General features: G+C 45.2%; 2 protein-coding genes across 2 annotated transcripts; both read right to left on the bottom strand.

The window, feature by feature from the left end:
• Positions 1-3,380: 3,380 nt before the first annotated feature.
• Positions 3,381-4,340, bottom strand: LOC112059640 (olfactory receptor 14A16-like). Its single transcript, XM_024105978.1, has one exon. The coding sequence runs from the start codon at positions 4,338-4,340 to the stop codon at positions 3,381-3,383; it is 960 nt and encodes a 319-aa protein (XP_023961746.1).
• Positions 4,341-18,971: 14,631 nt separating this feature from the next.
• Positions 18,972-19,931, bottom strand: LOC135974584 (olfactory receptor 14A16-like). The gene has a single exon (XM_065563003.1). It carries the CDS (start codon positions 19,929-19,931, stop codon positions 18,972-18,974), a length of 960 nt encoding a protein of 319 aa, XP_065419075.1.
• Between the last annotated feature and the right edge of the window lie 263 nt (positions 19,932-20,194).

The raw sequence follows: 20,194 nt of genomic DNA, 5'->3' as shown, positions 1-20,194 counted from the left end.
CACCTACGTTATTCACATAGCTGAAGTTGCGTACCTTAGTTCGAATTGGGGGGTTAGTGTACACCAGGCCTCAGTGATTCAAATCCAGTACTAGTGTCAGAGGGCATGACCTTAATGTAGTTAACATTGCCCTGCCAGTTTACATAAGAGTTGAATTTGTGCTGTTCTTCGCGAGACCCACAGCTTCAAGTCTGGAGACTCCTTGCAAATTCTCAGAAATGCCGTAAAATCAAGTGACAGCAATATTTGTGTCATTTGTTCTTTTGGACTCATAAGAAAGCCCAAACGCTAGACCTCTGCCCAGTATTGTAAGAATATATGTAAAATACACTGACTTGGTCCACCAAATCCTCACCCATTCATCCTGGGAAACATTCTCCTTCCTTCAGCATAAAACTCTCCCATTAACTGACTGTAATTTTTCACCATTAACCAATGGCAAAATTTCCCCCATCAGTCAATTAGAATATTTTCCTCCTTCAACCAGCAGTAGACTTCTCTGCCCTCCACTAACCAGACAAATCTGTCCTTCACCACCCATAGACTCCTCTGCCTCCTACCAATTATTAGATTATCCTCCATTCACCCAACAAAACATTCTCCAGCCGAACCAGCCATAGACCTCTTTACCCTTCATCACCCACCGTCTTCTGCACTTGACAACAATCACAGACCTTACCTCCTCCTTATTCCCTATTCACCATCCATACAATTCGACTTAACCAAACTAGACGTCTTCCCTTTTCACGGACCAGTAGATCATTCCCCATTCATTGACTTATCATTCTCCCTCATCAACCAATGAAACTTCCATATAATTTTCCCATCAACCCAGCAAAGCCCTCAAGGAAAGATTGGGAGAATACATAGGCCAGCAGCACATCTTGAAGGTCAACAGACTTGGTTTGCAACTTCAGAAGACAATTCCACTCTCAATGAAGCATCATTGGTTTGTTCATGTGACTCAGCAGATTACTGTTGCCCTGGTGTCTACATTAGGATGAGAGGAGGGACACTGTACCTTGATGTTTTCCAATGAGGCCATAACAACAAACAAAGCTTGAAAGCAGAGCTGGCCAAAACATGGGATTTCCGCTTTGTGGGAAATGTTGCCATTTCAAAATTTCCCTCTAACTGAAAACTCTGGGGGTCGGGGGGGATGTTTTACAAACACCAACACATGGCGCTTCAGAAACAAAATTTGCTCCACAGGACCCCAGAATCTGCTGAGTGAAATTGACATTCTTGTCAGTTTCATGGCTGCTAATAGGAGCAGAATGTGAGTTTCACTCAACAGCTGATTCCAGGTTCCCAGGCCAGCTGGTTGCCCAGACTATGTGTCTCAGTGGCCATTTTGGGAAGCCAGCTGCCCTGGAAGTCTGGAAGCCCTGGTGTTACTGGGCCAGGGCTGTTTGCATACTGAGATTACCCTCGAGCCATGGCCTCTGGGAGCCCATACCAGGGTCTTCAAACTTCCTGCTCCTTAGCAGCACAGCGTGGCAGGCAGGCAGTCCATTGCCAATCTGACCTTGCTTCCCTGAAAGTCCATCAAACCTGAGATGTTTCTGTGAATCATTTTGGGTTCTATGAATCAGCATTTTTGGACAAAACTCTGTTTCATCAGAAATTTTCCATCCAGCTCTACTTGTGAGCTACCCTGTGATTTACCTCTGACAGAAGCTGGAGTGAGCTCCTACTCTGTGTCACTGGAAAAACTGAATGAATACAGATAAATCTTTTTGTATGAATAATAACTTTGCTTTTTCAGGGAATGTGATTCACCTGAGTTGACGGCCCCTGTGCGAACATTCCAGCCATGCAAACAGGAACATTTATGAAAACAGTGACGTTTTGGCAAATTGGATGGGGTTTCGGTCAGTGGAGGCAATGGCACTTGCATGGAAGCTAGGGAAGAAACTGGTCTTCCAATTGTACACCATGTTGGTCAACATCTTGGTGATGAGCATGCTGGTGAGCAGGATTTCCAGGAGGGAGAGGTTGATGAAGAAAAATTGTAAAGGGCTGGTAAGTCTGGAGAAGAAGACCCAGAGATTCAGGCTTTGAGATAAAACAATTATTTTATGTTAATAATTCAGACCCAAGAAGGGGAGAGTAATTCCAATGCACCAATTGTAAGGCTTTATTTGACTGGGAAAGGCGAGAAATGGAGACAGTGTCAGGGTCTGACAGCAGTTTCTTGTTAGCCTTAAGCCCTATGCATAACCCTAACCCATATCCAAAGGGACTTAAGCATGAGTTTACCTTTAAACCTTCAATGGAGCCACTCATGTGATTAAAGTAAAGACGGTGTTGAAGTGGCTGTGGAATCAGGGCCTTTGTACAGAACATTCCAAGGGTGTGAGTTTTAAATTCACAATCATGAGTGTTTGGAGCAGATCCTCAGCTGGTGAAAATTCTCAGAGATCTATTGACGTCAATGGAGCTATGACAATTTACACCAGCTGAGGACTGGCTCCTTGATTTTTAAGGATCCCGAGTGTGATACTTCCATTTGTTCAGAGAAATGAAAGAGAGCATGTTAAAAATGTATCCTGTCAAAACAGCTCAAAGTTCAAACACCAAGTATTTTAGGATGAACTGTTTGTAAATGATAGCTAGACTAAGATATAGCCATAAAAAATATTGTTAAATAATGTTTAATAAGGAGTATTTATAAGCAAATCATGATCTGGACATAGACAATCATTAACAGGAAAAGAAGCACAATAATTTGCACAATAATCTCCATAGATTATTCATTATTTACCTAGCTAGCTAACATAATTCACAATCAAATAGAAATCTATCATTATGAGTAAACGAGGTTGTCATTGTGGGGAGCAAGCCTTCATCTCACTTAGAAAACCCCATCAAAGTGATGATATATTGGCATTCCAAGAGAGAACAAACATCGAAAATCCTGTCTAACCAAACACTCACAACCTCCCCAGGCTTTCCCACCTCCGAAGGAACAAACCAAACCACCAGCCAACAAGTTAAGCAAAGAAAAAAAAAAAAGATAAAAATCTGACAAACAGGTAAACAAGAAATACAAAGAACAAATGCATGGATACCTCAATCAGAAATTATCCCCAAAAATAAGAAGAGACAGAGTCCTCATTAGGGACTTTGCTATGGCTACTGATTCTATGGGCAAGGTGCTCAGATAGTATGGTGATGGGTAACAGTATATGATAGATAGATTCTGATCTTATTTACATTGGTGTAAACCTATAGTAACTTCTTTTTTCTTGAGTCATGTTTGTCTGGAGTTTTACTAGTATAAATACCCAATTCTGCATAAACAGATTGAACAGTATTTTCTCATGGAGGCAATAATGTCATCAGCTGATTATATAAAGAAACAAAGAATGAAATTGTTAATGAAGGAGAAATATGGACATTTTATTCTTAGAGAATAACCTCCAACCTATCAGTTTACTCAGTGCACCTTTGAGCTCCTTGTTTCTCATGCTGTAGATGATCGGATTCATCATTGGAGGCAACACAGAATAGAGAACAGCCACTACTAGATCCAGACCTGAAGTTGAGCTGAAGGTGGGTTTCAAGTAGGCAAAGGTCCCTGTGCAAATAAACAGTGAGACCACAATGAGGTGAGGAAGGCAGGTGGAGAAGGCTTTATGCCGGCCCTGCTCAGAGGGGATTCTCAGCACTGTGGTGAAGATATGAACATATGACACAATTATGAAAACAAAGCAGCTTGAGCTTAAGCACACACTAAAGACGAGAATCCCGACTTCACTGAGGTCTGAGTCAGAGCAGGCGAGCTTGAGGAGCTGGGGGATTTCACAGAAGAACTGATCCACCATGTTGCCTCCACAGAAGGATATTGCAAACGTGTTTCCAGTGTGCAGTGCAGAGTAGAGAAAAACACTAATCCAGGCACTGGCGGCCATTTGGACACAAGCTTTTCTGTTCATCACTGTCTCATAGTGCAGTGGTTGGCAGATGGCGACATATCGATCATACGCCATGACAGTCAGTATGGCAAAATCTGCTGAAGCAAAGAAGGCAAAGAGAAAGACTTGGGCAACACATGCAGAATAAGAAATCGATCTGGTGTTCATGAGGGAATTGGCCATGGATTTGGGGATGGTTGCAGAGATGGATCCGAGGTCTAGGATGGACAGATTCATCAGGAAGAAGTACATGGGGGTGTGAAGTTGGTGGTTGAGCGCTATGGCTATGAAGATGAGAAGATTCCCAACCAGCGATAAAAGGTAAAGTGCTAGAAACACCACAAAGTGTAAAATCTGCAGTGCCCGAACATCAGAGAATCCCAGGAGAAGGAATTCGGTCACAGCGGTTTGGTTAGACATTTTCTTCCTCAGTACGCTGTGTGACGGCTGTGGAAGGAATGAGAAAGACAATGGTCAGGATTAGAGTGATACAGGGAATAGCCCTGATTCCCCTTTCTCTAATATCTCATTATATGAATGAGAAAGATGCACAGCACTCATCACTTACAATGTTTAGGTGTTGTTAGTGCTCTCGCATCTGACAAGCAATCAGTCCTGTTATCAAACTAGTGTAATTGGGTCAGCACCTTTAAAGTCAATGGAACTTCATTACTTTACCCCATCTGAGGATTTGGCCCAAGATGTGGCTTGTTAAAATGCAGTATAAAAAATGGAAAAGAGTACTGTCCAAACCCAAAAAATCGTCCAAAGGAGGTCCCTCTGTTGCGACCATCACCAAGCTCACAGCTTGGCTATGAAACAGATAGACTAAAATGCCAACACATTTTAAATGCGTGTAACAATGGACTAGCAGCATCCCTCCATCACCGCTATGTTGTATCGTTTATTCTGTGCTGTGCAGTGCAGGGGTTGTCAGGACACTTGGGCTATACTTTGGTCTCTGCCAGTGACCTTTGGCCAGTCATTTCCCATCTTTCTGCCTCTGTTTCCCCTCTTTACCTTTCTCTGCAGTGTCAACTAGAACTGTAAGGGTATTTGAAGAGAGGCTGTGGGGCAGATTTTTAAAGGTATTGAGGCACCTAGTGGGGTTCTCAAAACATATAGGCCCCCAACATCCCTTGAAATTAACAAATTATAAGCTCCTAGGTGCTTTTGAAAATCCCACTAGGTGCCAAAATACCTCTGGAAACATGGCCCCATGTCTTGTTATATGTAAGTTCTGCACACCCATTTACACCATTTATACTTAGCCAGCAGCAGTGTGGAGCTAGGACAGGAGCTCTGAGTTCTACTCCCAGTCATTTCCCGTATGGTCTTGAACGGTGTCAGGATAGACAGGGTTTGGCTGCTTGGTTCAACTCTAACCCAGGGTTAAAAGGGGCTAGTCTGTATAAAACACAGTTATTCAATTGTTACCTTCTTACAATTATCACTTTGAAAGAGAAATCACACAGATGCAATAGAATAAATGGACTTGAAATTAATACTTTATCAGAGAATATTAATGTTCCCCAATTAATTTAAAGTTTAAGGCAGGTTGGAAATTTTTAGTTTTATCTTTTATAATAGACATTGTTTTTTTAGCTAAACAACAATAAATTTCAGAATCTGTCTGCTTTTCTCAAACATTTTGGGATTATTGTGTAAAGAATCTGAAAACTCAAAAAAACAAATATTTTTGGTTTTGTGATAAAAAAATTGAGTTTTCAGTAGAAAGTTTTAATTTGCCAAAAATTAAAAAATAAATAAATTGATTTTGCATTTTCAGTGAAATGTCAACTTTTTCCTGAGAGGCGGAAAATTCCTCTCAGCAGTAGATAATTGATTAAAATGAGAGTAAAGTCTTAACAAGTTCATATTGTAATTCATATTTATCATCTGAATTTCCCCCTGTATGATTTCCTCTGTATATTGTTAATTGAAATAAGAAACTTACTGTGCTGATCTTTGTGGATTTTTTTCCCAACATATGACGCATTCAGTCATCCAGCACCAGGATTCTTTGGTCAATATCTATCTATATAACACAACCTAGAAGCTAAAGGCACTGGGATCTGTGCGCCATTTCACCACTCACTCAGTGACTGAACTAGACTCAGTGACTGAACTAGACTCAGACCTGTTGCTCTTTGCAGGCGATCTGTGTGTAGCTGGCTTTGATTTGCACTGGCATTAAAGGATCCATGGTGCAGGAAGGTGATTTATCCACTTCCATTTCCTAAGGGCTAGTGGGACTCAGTCCCAGGAGCCCTTCACAGCTCAGCAGCAAAGGCCCAGAGGCAAGTGCATAGATGCCTAGGTGATAAAGCCAAAAGTATCCTTCTGATCCTCTAATCTGATCCCCTGCCTAGCACAGGCCCTACGATCTCCCCAGGTTCCCTGATTCCTGCCCAGCTTCTGCGTTGTCTGTAGGCCAGGATTACAAATGGATTTAGGCATGTAATTAGATGGAGACAGGCACTGACTGGGATTTATCAAAGCTCCTATGTGAGCTAAGTGGCTAAATCCCATGGGCATTCATTGGGAGTTCGGTGCCTAAACTGTTGGTGCTATTGTTAATCCCGGTAGGCACCTATCAGCTTCTTTAGGTGCCTAAGCCCCTTTGTAATCCTAGCACTGCAACTTTTCTGTTGACTTCCAAGGCCTGGCCTCTCTGCAATTCCAGAAAATGAAGGCAGGGATTAGCAAAGGAGCCTAAGGGAGCAGGGCCGGCTCTAGGGTTTTTGCCGCCCCAAGCAGAAACAATTTTGGCCGCAGCCCCCTCCCCCCCCTGTTTTTTCTTACCCCATCCCCGGCCCCACCTCAGCACCGCCCCTTCCCCAAATCCCCAGCCCTGCCTCCTCCCCCCAGGCTCTCAAGCCTAAGAGGGAGGGGGAGAAGCGGCGCGCGCGCCGCGGCCATTGAAAGTCTCCCCCTCCCTCCCAGGCTCTCAAACTTGGGAGGGAGGGTGAGCAGCGGCGCGCGAATCAGCTGTTTCGCTCGCCGCAGCCGCTCGGGATCTCCCCCTCCCTCCCAGGTTTGAGAGCCTGGGAGGGAGGGCGAGCAGCAGCGCGCGAATCACCTGTTTCTTGTGCAACGGCGCACGAGCGGCAGCAGCGGAGGTGAGCTAGGGCGGCCGGGGCACATTTTTAGGGGCGGCATTCTGGCGCCGGCCATGCCGCCCCTAAAAATGTGCCGCCTCAAGCACCAGCTTGTTTTGCTGGTGCCTAGAGCTGGCCCTGAAAGGGAGTAACACATGTACATCTTGGGCTTCTAACTCCCTAAGACTCCCTTAAGAATCGTGACCTTAAATGATAGCAAGTAGAGCAGTCAGTAGTGACTAGAGAAAGGAGGTCAAGACACTGGAAGCTTCTGTGATCTAAACCTGGCTATGCACAATATTACCTTAACTCTCTGTGCCTCAGTTTACCAAAACAATTAATCTGGGGAATATTATCTGAGATGGGAAGAACAATTCATAAAGAATCATTTATTTAGAGCTGATCCATGATTCAGTTTTGTTTGAGCTTTTAAAGAATTTTCACAGATCTGGGGTGAAATATTTGTCAGGTTATTTTTTTCAAGCAGATTTTCCTTATTTTCCACAGGAACATAGGAATTGTCAGAGACCAGTGCCCTGGGTCTGACTGGGGCCAGCCCCAGATCATGCACCACCTACAGTCTGGAGCAAAGGTTTGGGTAGTGAGGAGATCTGCCCCCAGGGCACCAGCTGCAGCATTGTCTGCCTGAGTCTGCAGAGAGCCTGAGAGAATGGCTCTTGGAGAGCAGAACTGTTCCACACATCTCCATGGAGTTTGAATTCCCAGCCGCACATCTCTGAGGACCCCAACAACCCCGCCCCATCGGGGGCTCAGTGTGCAGGGGGAGGGGAAGAGCACAGTAGTCCTGACCCACTCACCCAAGCAGATACACGCTGGCTGGGAAGGTAAGGACTAGGGGGACCATGACTGCCCCCTGCCTGTCTGTGGGCACCTCGCTGATCCCAAGGGGTGGGGGAGAGTCACCCACTGCCTCTTCTGGGAAGGAGCAGGGGTCCCATTCCACCATCCCACCCACCACTGACATTTCACATGGGCAGAGGGTCAAGGGTGCTGAGCCCCATGCATGGCCCTGGAGTGTCTGAACCCAGCCCTGAGAGTAAGCAGAGCTCTAAGGGACTAGGGGCTAATCTACACTATGAAGCTATGTTGAATTTAGCCGCGTTAGGTCGATTTTATAAGCAAGGTGGTCCGGTGCCAAGATAGGGATATGTGTTCCGTCTATTGCCCCATCACAGTTACGGAACCCCATTGCAGCAAAGCCATCCACTATGACCTGCACATTTCCCAGAGTCACTACGCTTGTTAGAAGAAGGTTACTGGTTGCTTTGGCTACGTGGATCAGAGCAGCCCCCACAGTAGATTTGCCCACTCTGAATTGATTCCCGACTGACCTTGCAAGCTTCCACAGGGCTATCGCCACTCGCTTCTCAACTGTCAGGGCAGGTCTCATCTTGGTATTCCTGCACTTCAGGGTGGGGAAAAGCAACTCACAAAGTTCCAGGAAAGTGGCCTGACGACATGTACTCCAAAACACCCGCAACAATGTTTTTGCTCCATCAGGCATTGGGAGCTTAACCCAGAATTCCAATGGGCAGCGGGGTCTGTGGGATAGTTACCCACAGTGTACCACTTCATGAGTCGATGCTAGCCATGGTATTGAGGACACACTCCACAGACCTACTGCCAGGGGTGAAAGTAACTTAAAGGACTTACCGGTATGGCAGAGTCCTGAGCTGGGGTGTGGCCTCAACCGGAAGAGGCGGGGACTTTCAAGATTTAAAGACCCTGGGGCTCAGGCTGTGGCTGGGATCCCCAGGCCTTTAAATCACCCCGGAGCTACCAGCTGCAGAGGCGGCTGGGAGCCCGGGGCCCTTTAATTCGCCCCTGAGCCCCGGGACTCCGGTCACCGCGAAGCTCCGGGCCCTTTAAATCAGCGCCTCAGCTCCAGCAGTGCTTTAAAGGGCCCGGGGCTCCCCGCAGTGGCTGGAACCCTGGGCCCTTTAAATCACCTCCACGGAAGCTGGTCCAGTCTGGCACGGCGTACTGGCTCTTGCTGGTACGCCGTATCGTACCATACCAGCTTACTTTCACCTCTGCCTACTGCGCTTAGTGGGGACATACACAATGGATGGTATAAAATCATTTTCTAAAGATCAGCTTCTATTAATTTGACCTAATTTTGTAATGTAGACATACCCTAAGGCTGCAAGATCAAGCACCCAGGATGAGGCTTGAACCAACAGATGTGAAATTAAGAATCCCATGCTTTACCAACTGAGCTAGTCAGGTCATCCCTAAAGCCTTTGCAAAGACACAGATGGTGCAGCAGGAGCCCTCAGGGAGTTTCTTTGCGAGCTGAGATTCATTTTCTGACATTTGCCTTCTTCCCTGATTCCTTCACTCTCCAGCTAGCAAACAGGGCCTGTTACAAGGCTCGTTAGCTGCTGGTGTCTAGACCAGAGATGTGGGATTCATCTAGCAGCTGCTCAGAGAAACCTTTGCGGGAGGGTGGAATTTAGGATTCTCCCACCAGGAGGAGGTGCTGTTGCACTCATCCAGTGAAGGAGATTCCAAAAAAGCATCCCAGCTCCCAAACAGGGGGCAGACAAGACAGTCCCCCACCAACCGCCAGACACATATTTTTGCAGGGATTCAGATCTCCCAGGGGTAAAACTCCTCCAAGGATGTGCGGCTCCAGGAATGGCAGAGAAGGAAATGACTGTTTGCCTTAGGAGGTGGGTGAGGGAAACCTGCAGGGCCTTAGGCCCCTCCAGCATCTGATGAAACCATTTTAGGGGAAGGGGCCTGGGTAGCCAAGGAAGACAAAGACAGGAAAGAAGGGCTTACAGCTGCTGTGCAAACACCATGTTCCCAGGGGACCAAGAGAAGCAGTGGGGGTTCAGCACGTTGGCTGCTTCCTGAGGGCACAGAACTAACAACATGGCAAAGCTCAGAGCCTCATTACACGGAGTCAGAATGCTATCAGCTCACAGCAAGGGGGAGCAACACCCCTTCTTTAGTTTCTATGCCAGAGCTCCTACCCGCTGAGAGTCCTTCCCAGAAGAGGGTGCAGGTAGGCTGCTGAGAGAGTCGCGCTGGGGTACATGAAAGCAGCGGAGGCTTCTTCCTCTTAAGTTTTCTTTGTGTTGCTCTTGTGATTCTGTGGGAGGAAGCTGAAGAACAATTTGAGTTTGCTTCAGTGCCTTCAGTTGGGCTCAGTTTCTGACCCTGACCACAAGGGTTCCTGTACTCTCAGCTCTTAACCCTTCAGGAGAATGGACAATGGACCAACTTCATATGTTGGGCAGAAAGTTGCCTAGGAAAGATTAGCATAGGTGAGAAAAGAGGAGTGGATGTGAGCTTTCTTGGTTCTTAGATGTTTTGGCTGGTTGTGAGAAGGGCAAATTGTCAACACAGGCTGGGAGGCTTACTGCGGCTAGCTGTGTAGACATATCCTTAGAGGTGTTTTTGAAAAATCTGTCCTGTACTGCCATTGTTCCCAATGGTTCTACACAGCATAAATCATAGTCTACATGGTGCCATCAGACAACCCTTCAATAAAGGTCAACAAATTCTTTTCTCTCTTTTACTTGGTCCGAATTCCAATGGTTAAATCCCTTATATATCCTCTGAGAAACAAAGAGGTGAATGAGGCCATAAGGAAATCCATCAGCAAATGGGCTACCACCAATGGAAATCTGACTCTCCCAAACTATATCTTAAGTTGCAATAAGACAGTGATGTGGGTTGCTGTTCTCAAAGCTGCTTAAGGGAGTTAGATGGCCTTATTTTGAAAATCCCAGAACTCTCGGAAGGATTCCACAAAGCCCACATCTTCCAGCAAGCTGTTATTAAAGTGCCAATAGGCCAGCCCTGGCCTCTCCACGCTGAGAGCGGCTGTCACGGTCACAAGATGGTGATCTGAGAACGGGGCCAGCAGGATGCTGGAGGAGTGGGGCCATGAAAGTTGACAGCTTAGACCTGCTGTGGGACAGTGTTTCTGTGGAAAAGACAGCCCAGCCTGCACTAGAATACTAGAAGATTAGGGTTGGAAGAGACCTCAGGAGGTCATTTAGACCAATGCCCTGCTCAAATCAGGACCAACACCAACTAAATCATCCCAGCCAAGGCTTTGTCAAGCCAGGCCTTAAAAACCTCTAAGGATGGAGATTCCACCACCTCCCTAGATAACGCATTCCAGTGCTTCACCACCCTCCTAGTTTTTCCTAATATCCAATCTAGACCTCCCCCACTGCAACTTGAGACCATTGCTTCTTCTTCTGTCATCTGCCAACACTGAGAACAGCCTAGCTCCATCCTCTATGGAACCCCCCTTCAGGTAACTGAAGGCTGCTATCAAATCCCCCCTTACTCTTCTGTTCTGCAGACTAAATTATCCCAGTTCCCTCAGCCTCTACTAGTAAGTCATGTGCCCGAGCCCCCTAATCATTTTCATTGCCCTCTGCTGGACTCTCTCCAATTTCTCCACATACCTTATGTAGTGGGGAGACCAAAACTGGATGCAGTACTCCAGATGTGGCCTCACCAGTGCCGAATAGAGGGAAATAATCACTTCCCTCAATCTGTTGGCAATGCTCCTACAAATACAGCCCAAGAGGTCATTGGTCTTCTTGGCAACAAGGGCACACTGCGGATTCATATCCAGCTTCTCGTCCACTGTAATCCCCAGGTCCTTTTCTGCAGAACTGCTGCTTAGCCAATTGGTGCCCAGCCATGTAGCGGTGCATGGGATTCTTCCTTCTTAAGTGCAGAACTCTGCACTTGTCCTTGTTGAACCTCATCAGATTTGTTTTGTCCCTATCCTTCAATTTGTCTAGGTCAAACTCTGGACCCTATCCCTATCCTCCAGCGTATCTAGCTCTTCCCCCAGCTTAGTGTCATCTGCAAACTTCCTGAGGGTGCAATTCATCCCATCATCCAAATCATTAATAAAGATGTTAAAGAAAACCAGCCCCAGGACTGACCCCTGGGGAACTTGATACCGGCTGCCAACAAGACATCGAGCCATTGATCACTGCCCATTGAACCCGACAATCTAGTCAGCTTTCTATGCACCTTAGAGTCCATTCATCCAATCCATATTTTTTTAACTTGATGGCAAGAATATTGTGGGATTCCATATCAAAAGCTTTGCTAAAGTCAAGATATATCATGTCCACTGCTTTCCCCATATCCACCGAGACAGTTATCTCATCATAAAAGGCAATCAGTCAAGCATGACTTGCCCTTGGTGAATCCATGTTGACTGTTCCTGATCACCTTCCTCTCCTCCAAGTGCTTCAAAATGGATTCCTCATAGACTCATAGACTCATAGACTTTAAGGTCAGAAGGGACCATTATGATCATCTGGTCTGACCCCCTGCATGCTGCAGGCCGCAATACCCTTCCCTGGACTCTGCCGTTGAAGTCCCCAATCCTGTGTTTTAGTGACTTCAATCGGCTGAGACCCTCCTGCTAGTGATCCCTGCCCCATGCTGCGGAGGAAGGCGAAAAACCTCCAGAGGCTCAGCCAATCTACCCTGGAGGAAAATTCCTTCCCGACCCCAAATATGGCGATCAGTAATACCCCGAGCATATAGGCAAGAGTCTCTAGCCTGACCCTTGTTGGCCATTATGCTATTCATGTACCATTGCTTGGTTTTCCTTGGCTACTATGTTTTACCATTAAACCATTCCCTCCATAAACTTATCCAACTTAATCTTAAAACCAGACAGGTCCGTCGCCCCCACCGTTTCCCTCGGAAGGCCGTTCCAATATTTCACCTCTCTGACGGTCAGAAACCTTCGTCTAATTTCAAGCCTGAACTTCCCCCCTGCCAGTTTATATCCATTCGTTCTCATGTCCAGCTTAGTACTAATGTCTTTCAGTGCCACTGAGCACACCCGGAGCAAAAACCCGGAGCTTGTTCGGCTCCAGGTCTTCGGCGGCAATTCAGCAGGGAGGGCTTCTTCCACTCTAGATCTTCGGCAGCAATTCGACAGCGAGGGTTCCTTCCGCTCCGGGTCTTCTGTGGTAGTTTGGCGGCGGGTCATTCACTCACTCCGGGACCCACCGCCTAAGTGCCCCGAAGACCCAGAGTGGAAGGACCCCCACCACCGAAGACCCCAGGCTCCCTGAATCCTCTGGGAGGCCCTGGCCAATGGCTCTGAAATCACATCAGCCAATTCTTTCTGCACCCATGGATGCATTACATCTGGCAGCAAGGTTCCCCCACTGAGAGCTGAATTCGCTGAGAGGTGGGTGGAACCTCGAGAAACTTGCAGATATCACAGAGGCAGGTGGCAGCAGAAGGTGACAGTGCAGGGCAATTGGGGACACAGTGGTACAAAGAATGGTGGCACGACAAACAACAGCGGCTAGAGCATTGGACTATGTTTTAGTGACTTCACTACCGAATGCTGGATTTGTGACTGGGAAACTTCTCTCTCTCTCTCTCTCTTTCTGTTTATATATATATATATAGTATAGGCCAAGATTTTTAAAATGCATTATTTGCCAAGCTCGTTATCTCACAACATCGCTATCTCAAGAGGTCACTATCTTGGGGTGTTTCTGTACTAAACTTTTTTATTATTATAATTATTTTTATGTAAGAACGGCCATACTGGGTCTGACCAATGGTCCATCTATCCCAGTATCCTGTCTTCCAACAGTGACTATTCCAGGTCCTTCAGAGGGAATGAACAGAATAGGGAATCATGGAGTGATTCAACCCCTGTTGTCCATTCCCAGCTTCTGGCAAACAGAGGCTAGGGGCACTCAGAGCATGGTTTTGCATCCCTGCCGATCCTGGCTAATAGCCATTGAAGGACTTATCCTCCATGAATGTATCTAGTTCTTTTTTGAACCCTGTTATAATTTTGGCCTCCACAACATCCCTGGCAATTAGTTACATGGGTGACTGTGCATTGTGTGAAAAAATACTTTCTTTTGTTTGTTTTAAACCTGCTGCCTATTAATTTCATTGGTGACCCCTGGTTCTTATGTTAAGTGAAGTGATAAATAACACTTCCTTTTTCATATTCTCAACATTAGTCAAGATTTTATAAGCCTCTATCATATCCCCTCATATCAGACTTGCATCTGATGAAGTGGGCATTCACCCACGAAAGCTTATGCTCCAATACTTCTGTTAGTCTTAAAGGTGCCACAGGACACTCTGTTGCTTTTCCCAGATTCAAACTAACACGGCTACCCCTCTGATACTTGATCCCCTCTTAGTCGTCTCTTTTCCAAGCTGAAAATTCCCAGTCTTATTAATCTCTCTTCATATGGAATCTGTTCCATACCCCTAATCATTTTTGTTGCCCTTCTCTATACCTTTTCCAATTCTAATATATCTTTTTTGAGATGGGGTGACAAGAACTGCATTCAGTATTCAAGATGTGGGCATATCATGGATTTATATAGTACAAGTGGAGGAGCTTGGTTTGCCAGATTGATCAGATAAACTAATACTGGCAATCTGTATGAAAAGGCTGCAAAACACCATGCCTCTGGACTGCATCAACATGCAGAAAGCCTTAAAAGGCAGTCACTGTCAAAGCCAATTTTATAAGAACTTATTGATGCTGTTAAGAATGCTGGAGACACAACTCAGTTTATGTGAACCAACATGGCCGTTGCATCATATCACACACTGCAAATCAGAGGCCAATGTTAAGTGCATTATCACTTGTTAATCTGAATTTAGACACTGGTTTCAAACAAGACTGGCAAATGCTCACTATCTTTCTGAAAAAACTCATCTGACTCTCTAGGAGCATGTGGTGCAACAGTGAAAGTCTCAGCAGTTGAAAAAGTGAAGAACTCTCTCACCATATTCAAAATATGTGAATACATGGCTAATGAATATACCAGTGCAAATAGGCATCAAGTATTATGTATCAAGTATTAAGTCATCGGGTATGTCATTGATGTCTGTGGTAGGCCAGTAGATGCATTCTAGATGTTCAGGTTATAGAAGACACATCAGCTACATTTGGTACATCTTAGAAGAGTTAAATGCATGTAAATTGAACCTCAAACAGATAGTTGCTTGTGCATTTGACGGAGCTACAAACATCTCTGGAAGACACGGTGGAGTACAAGCTTTTCTCAGAGAAAAGTGTAACCCTAATCTCTCCTATACACAATGCAGAGGCTTTGAAAGGGAAGGGGCGCACGCCAGTGTAGCTCGATGCAGTGTAGCAGGGTTCAAAACGGTGAATAGAGCAGTCACGGTGGGTATTGTGGGGTACCTCCTAAAGGCCATTTATGCTGATGTAAGGAATGTAGTATCTACACCGACGCTGTGTCGCTCTATCTATGTTGCAAAAAACTCCACGCCTCTCATCGAGGTGGTTTTATTATGCTGGCGTAGCAGGAGAGTTACATCAGTGGGCTGAGAATTGCAGTGTGTACATCACCACTATTTCGTTGACAGAAGGTGCCTTTTGTTGACAAAACTGTGTAATGTAGACAAGGCCACAGTGTCAAATCTAAATATGAGGAAGAAAAGATAGTTTAGCATAAGTAGTTAGCACATATTCCAGGTACCATTCAAGATGAAGTCTCTCATTAACACTCCTCTGGTCATAGAACAAAACAAAGCAGACAGAAGACCAAGTGGCAGCTCTGCAATCTTGCCCACCCAACTCTCTCTGAAAATGTGCCTCTACCCTTCCTTGGAAGGACCCTTTCTGTACATAAAAGGAGATTCCCTTCTCCATATCCCTGAATGCTTTCTTAATAATGGACCACAAGGGTGCAAATTATGGCCAGTAATGTTGATATTAGTGCGATGCGGAGAGATCCTCTAGGAACTGGACAAAGATCCCCAGTGCATTTCATACAGGCCACCATAAAGAAATCAGAAAAACCTAACCATTACTTATCCAGAGTGCAACAGCTTGAAATGGAGTGACTGTGGGAGCCTCACATGAGAACACCCCTAACACTGACAACGTGAACAGGGACACTGGATCCTTTCTCTAGGCAAGCCCGTATCAAGGATGATCTCTCTCTCTCCTCCATTCATCAGTGAGGTGTCTAAAGTCACTGACACACCAGGTCCCAGAATCCTAATTATTGAAAGAAGCCAGCAAGAGTGGCAGAACGACTCCCCCTTCTATTGAAATGGGGTACTACCGGTGCTGTAACACTCAGTGATTCAAATCAAGTACTGGTGTCAGAGGGCATGACCTTAATGTAGTTAACATTTCCCTGCCAGTTTACATAAGAGCTGAATTTGTGCTGTTCCTGGCGAAACCCACAGCTTTAAGTCTGGAGACTCCTTGCAAGTTCTCAGATGTGAAATGCCATAAAATCAAGTGACAGCAATATTTGTGTTATTTGTTCTTTTGGACTCATAAGAAAGCCCAAACGCTAGACCTCTGCCCAGTATTGTAAGAATATATGTAAAATACACTGACTTGGTCCACCAAATCCTCACCCATTCATCCTGGGAAACATTCTCCTTCCTTCAGCATAAAACTCTTTTTTCACCATTAACCAATGGCAAAATTTCCCCCATCAGTCAACTAGAATATTTTCCTCCTTCAACCAGCAGTAGACTTCTCTGCCCTCCACTAACCAGACAAATCTGTCCTTCACCACCCATAGACTCCTCTGTCCTCTACCAGTTATAAGATTATCCTCCATTCACCCACCAAAACATTCTCCAGCAGAACCAACCACAGGGCTCTTTGCCCTTCACCACCCATATTCTTCTGCACTTGACAAAAATCAAAGACCTTCCCTCCTCCTTATTCCCTATTCACAATCCATACAATTCGACTTAACCAAACTAGACTTCTTCCCTTTTCACTGACCAGGGGATCATTCCCCATTCATTGACTTTAACATGCTCCCTCCTCAACCAATGAAACTTTCATATAATTTTCCCATCAACCCAGCCAAGCCCTCGAGGTTCATTGGGAGAATACGTAGGTCAGCAGCACATCTTGAAGGTCAACAGACTTGGTTTGCAACTTCAGAAGACAATTCCACTCTCAATGAAGAGTCATTGGTTTGTTCAGGTGCCTCAGCAGATTACTGTTGCCCTGCTGTCTACATTAGGATGAGAGGAGGGACACTGTACCTTGATGTTTTCCAATGAGGCCATAACAACAAACAAAGCTTGAAAGCAGAGCTGGCCAAAACATGGGATTTCTGCTTTGTGGGAAATGTTGCTATTTCAAAATTTCCCTCTAACTGAAAACTCTGGGGGTCGGAGGGGGGGGAATGTTTTACAAACACCAACACATGGTGCTTCAGAAACAAAATTTGCTCCACAGGACCCCGGCATCTGCTGAGTGAAATTGACATTCTTGTGAGTTTCCTGGCTGCTAATAGGAGCAGAATCTGAGTTTCACTCAACAGCTGATTCCAGGTTCCCAGGCCAGCTGGTTGCCCAGACTATGTGACTCAGTGGCCATTTTGGGAAGCCAGCTGGCCCGGAAGACTGGAAGCCCTGGTGTTCCTGGGCCAGGGCTGTTTGCATGCTGAGATTTCCCTAGAGCAACGTCCTCTCGGAACCCATACCAGGGTCTTCAAACTTCCTGCTCCTTAGCAGCTCAGCTTGGCAGGCAGGCAATCCATTGCCAATCTGACCTTGCTTCCCTGAAAGTTCATCAAACTTGAGATGTTTCTGTGAATCATTTTGGGTTCTATGAATCAGCATTTTTGGACAAAACTCTGTTTCAGCAGAAATTTTCCATCCAGCTCTACTTGTGAGCTACCCTGTGATATATCTCTGCCAGAAGCTGAAGTGAGCTCCTACTCTGTGTCACTGGAAAAACTGAATGAATACAGATAAATCCTTTTGTATTAATAATAACTTTGCTTTTTCAGGAAATGTGATTCAGCTGAGTTGATGGCTCCTGTGTGAACATTCCAGCCATGCAAACAGGATCGTTTATGGAAACAGTGACATTTAGGCAAATGGGATGGGGTTTTGGTCAGTGCACACAATGGCACGTGTATGGAAGCTAGCAAAGAAACTGGTCTTCCAGTTGCACATCATGTTTGTCAACATCTTGGTGATGAGCATGCTGGTGAGCAGGATTTCCAGGAGGGAGAGGTTGATGATGAAAACTCGTAAAGGACTGGTAAGTCTGGAGAAGAAGGCCCAGAGATTCAGGCTTTGAGATAAAAAAATTATTTTATGTTAATAATTCAGACCCAACAAGTATTTTAGGATGAACTGTTTGTAAATGACAGATAGAGTAAGATATAGCCATAAAAATCATTGTTAAATAATGTTTAATAAGGAGTATTTATAAGAAAATCATGATCTGGACATAGACAATCATTAACAGGAAAAGAAGCACAATAATTTGCAAAAGAATCTCCATAGATTATTTATTATTTACCTTGCTAGCTAACATAATTCACAGTCAAATAGAAATCTATCATTATGACTAAATGAGGTTGTCATTGTGGGGAGCAAACCTTCAGCTCACTAAGAAAACCCCATCAAAGTGATGACATATTGGCACTTCCAAGAGAGAACAAACATCGAAAATCCTGTCTAACCAAACACTCACCATCTCCCCAGGCTTTCCCACCTCCACAGAAACAAACCAAACCACCAGCCAACCAGTTAAGCAAAGAAAAAATAAAGATAAAAATCTGACAAACAAGTAAACAAGAAATACAAAGAACAAATGCACTGATACCTCAATCAGAAATTATCCCCAAAAATAAGAAGAGCCAGAGACCTCACTAGGGACTTTGCTATGGCAACTGATTCTATGGGCAAGGTGTTCAGATAGTATGGTGATGGGTAGCAGTGTATGATAGATAGATTCTGATCTTATTTACACTGGTGTAAACCTATAATAACTTCCTTTTTCTTGAGTCATGTTTGTCTGGAGTTTTACTAGTATAAATACACAATTGTGCATAAACAGATTGAACAGTATTTTCTCATTGAGGCAATAATGTCATCAGCTGATTATATAAAGAAACACAGAATGAAATTGTTACTGAAGGAGAAATATGGACATTTTATTCTTAGAGAATAACCTCCGACCTATGAGTTTACTCAGTGCACCTTTGAGCTCCTTGTTTCTCATGCTGTAGATGATCGGATTCATCATTGGTGGCAACACAGAATAGAGAACAGCCACTACTAGATCCAGACCTGAGGTTGAGCTGGAGGTGGGTTTCAAATAGGCAAAGATCGCAGTGCAAATAAACAATGAGACAACAATGAGGTGAGGGAGGCAGGTGGAGAAGGCTTTATGCCGGCCATGCTCAGAGGGGATTCTCACCACTGTGGTGAAGATCTGAACATATGACACAATTATGAAAACAAAGAAGCTTGAGGCTAAGCACACACTAAAGATGAGAAACCCGACTTCACTGTGGTCTGAGTCAGAGCAGGCGAGCTTGAGGAGCTGGGGGATTTCACAGAAGAACTGATCCACCACGTTACTGCCACAGAAGGATATTGCAAATGTGTTTCCAGTGTGCACTGCACAGTAGAGAATAACACCGATCCAGGCACTGGCTGCCATTTGGACACAAGCTCTCCTGTTCATTATTGTCTCATAGTGCAGTGGTTGGCAGATGGCGACATATCGGTCGTACGCCATGATGGTCAGTATGGCAAAATCTGCTGTAGCGAAAAAGAGGAAAAGAAAGACTTGGGTGACACATCCAGAGTAAGAAATCACTCTTTTGTTCATGAGGGAGTTGGCCATGGATTTGGGGATGGTGACAGAGATGGACCCGAGGTCTAGGATGGACAGATTCATCAGGAAGAAGTACATGGGGGTGTGAAGTTGGTGGTCGAGGGTTATGGCTGTGATGATGAGAAGGTTCCCCAGCAGGGATGCCAGGTAAAGCAGAAGAAACACCACAAAGTGTAAAATCTGCAGTTCCGGAACATCAGAGAATCCCAGGAGAAGGAATTCAGTCAAGGTGGTTTGGTTGGACATTTTCTTCCTCAGTCCTTTCTGTGATGGCTGTAGGGGGAATGAGAAAGACAATGGTCAGGATTAGAGCGACAGTGGGGATGGCCCTGATTCCCTTTTCTCTAATATCTCATTATTTAAAAGTCAAAGGTGCACAGCAGTCGTCACTTGCAGTGACGAGGTTTTGTTAGTGCTCCTCAACTCTGACAATCAATCAGTCACATTATCACAGTAGTGTAAATTGGGTTGGCTCATTTAAAGTCAATAGACCTTCGTTACTTTACCCC

This window comes from Chrysemys picta, chromosome 12 (assembly GCF_011386835.1).
Source record: "Chrysemys picta bellii isolate R12L10 chromosome 12, ASM1138683v2, whole genome shotgun sequence".
Lineage (NCBI taxonomy): Eukaryota > Metazoa > Chordata > Testudines > Emydidae > Chrysemys > Chrysemys picta.
This window is presented reverse-complemented; position numbering and strand designations above follow the sequence as displayed.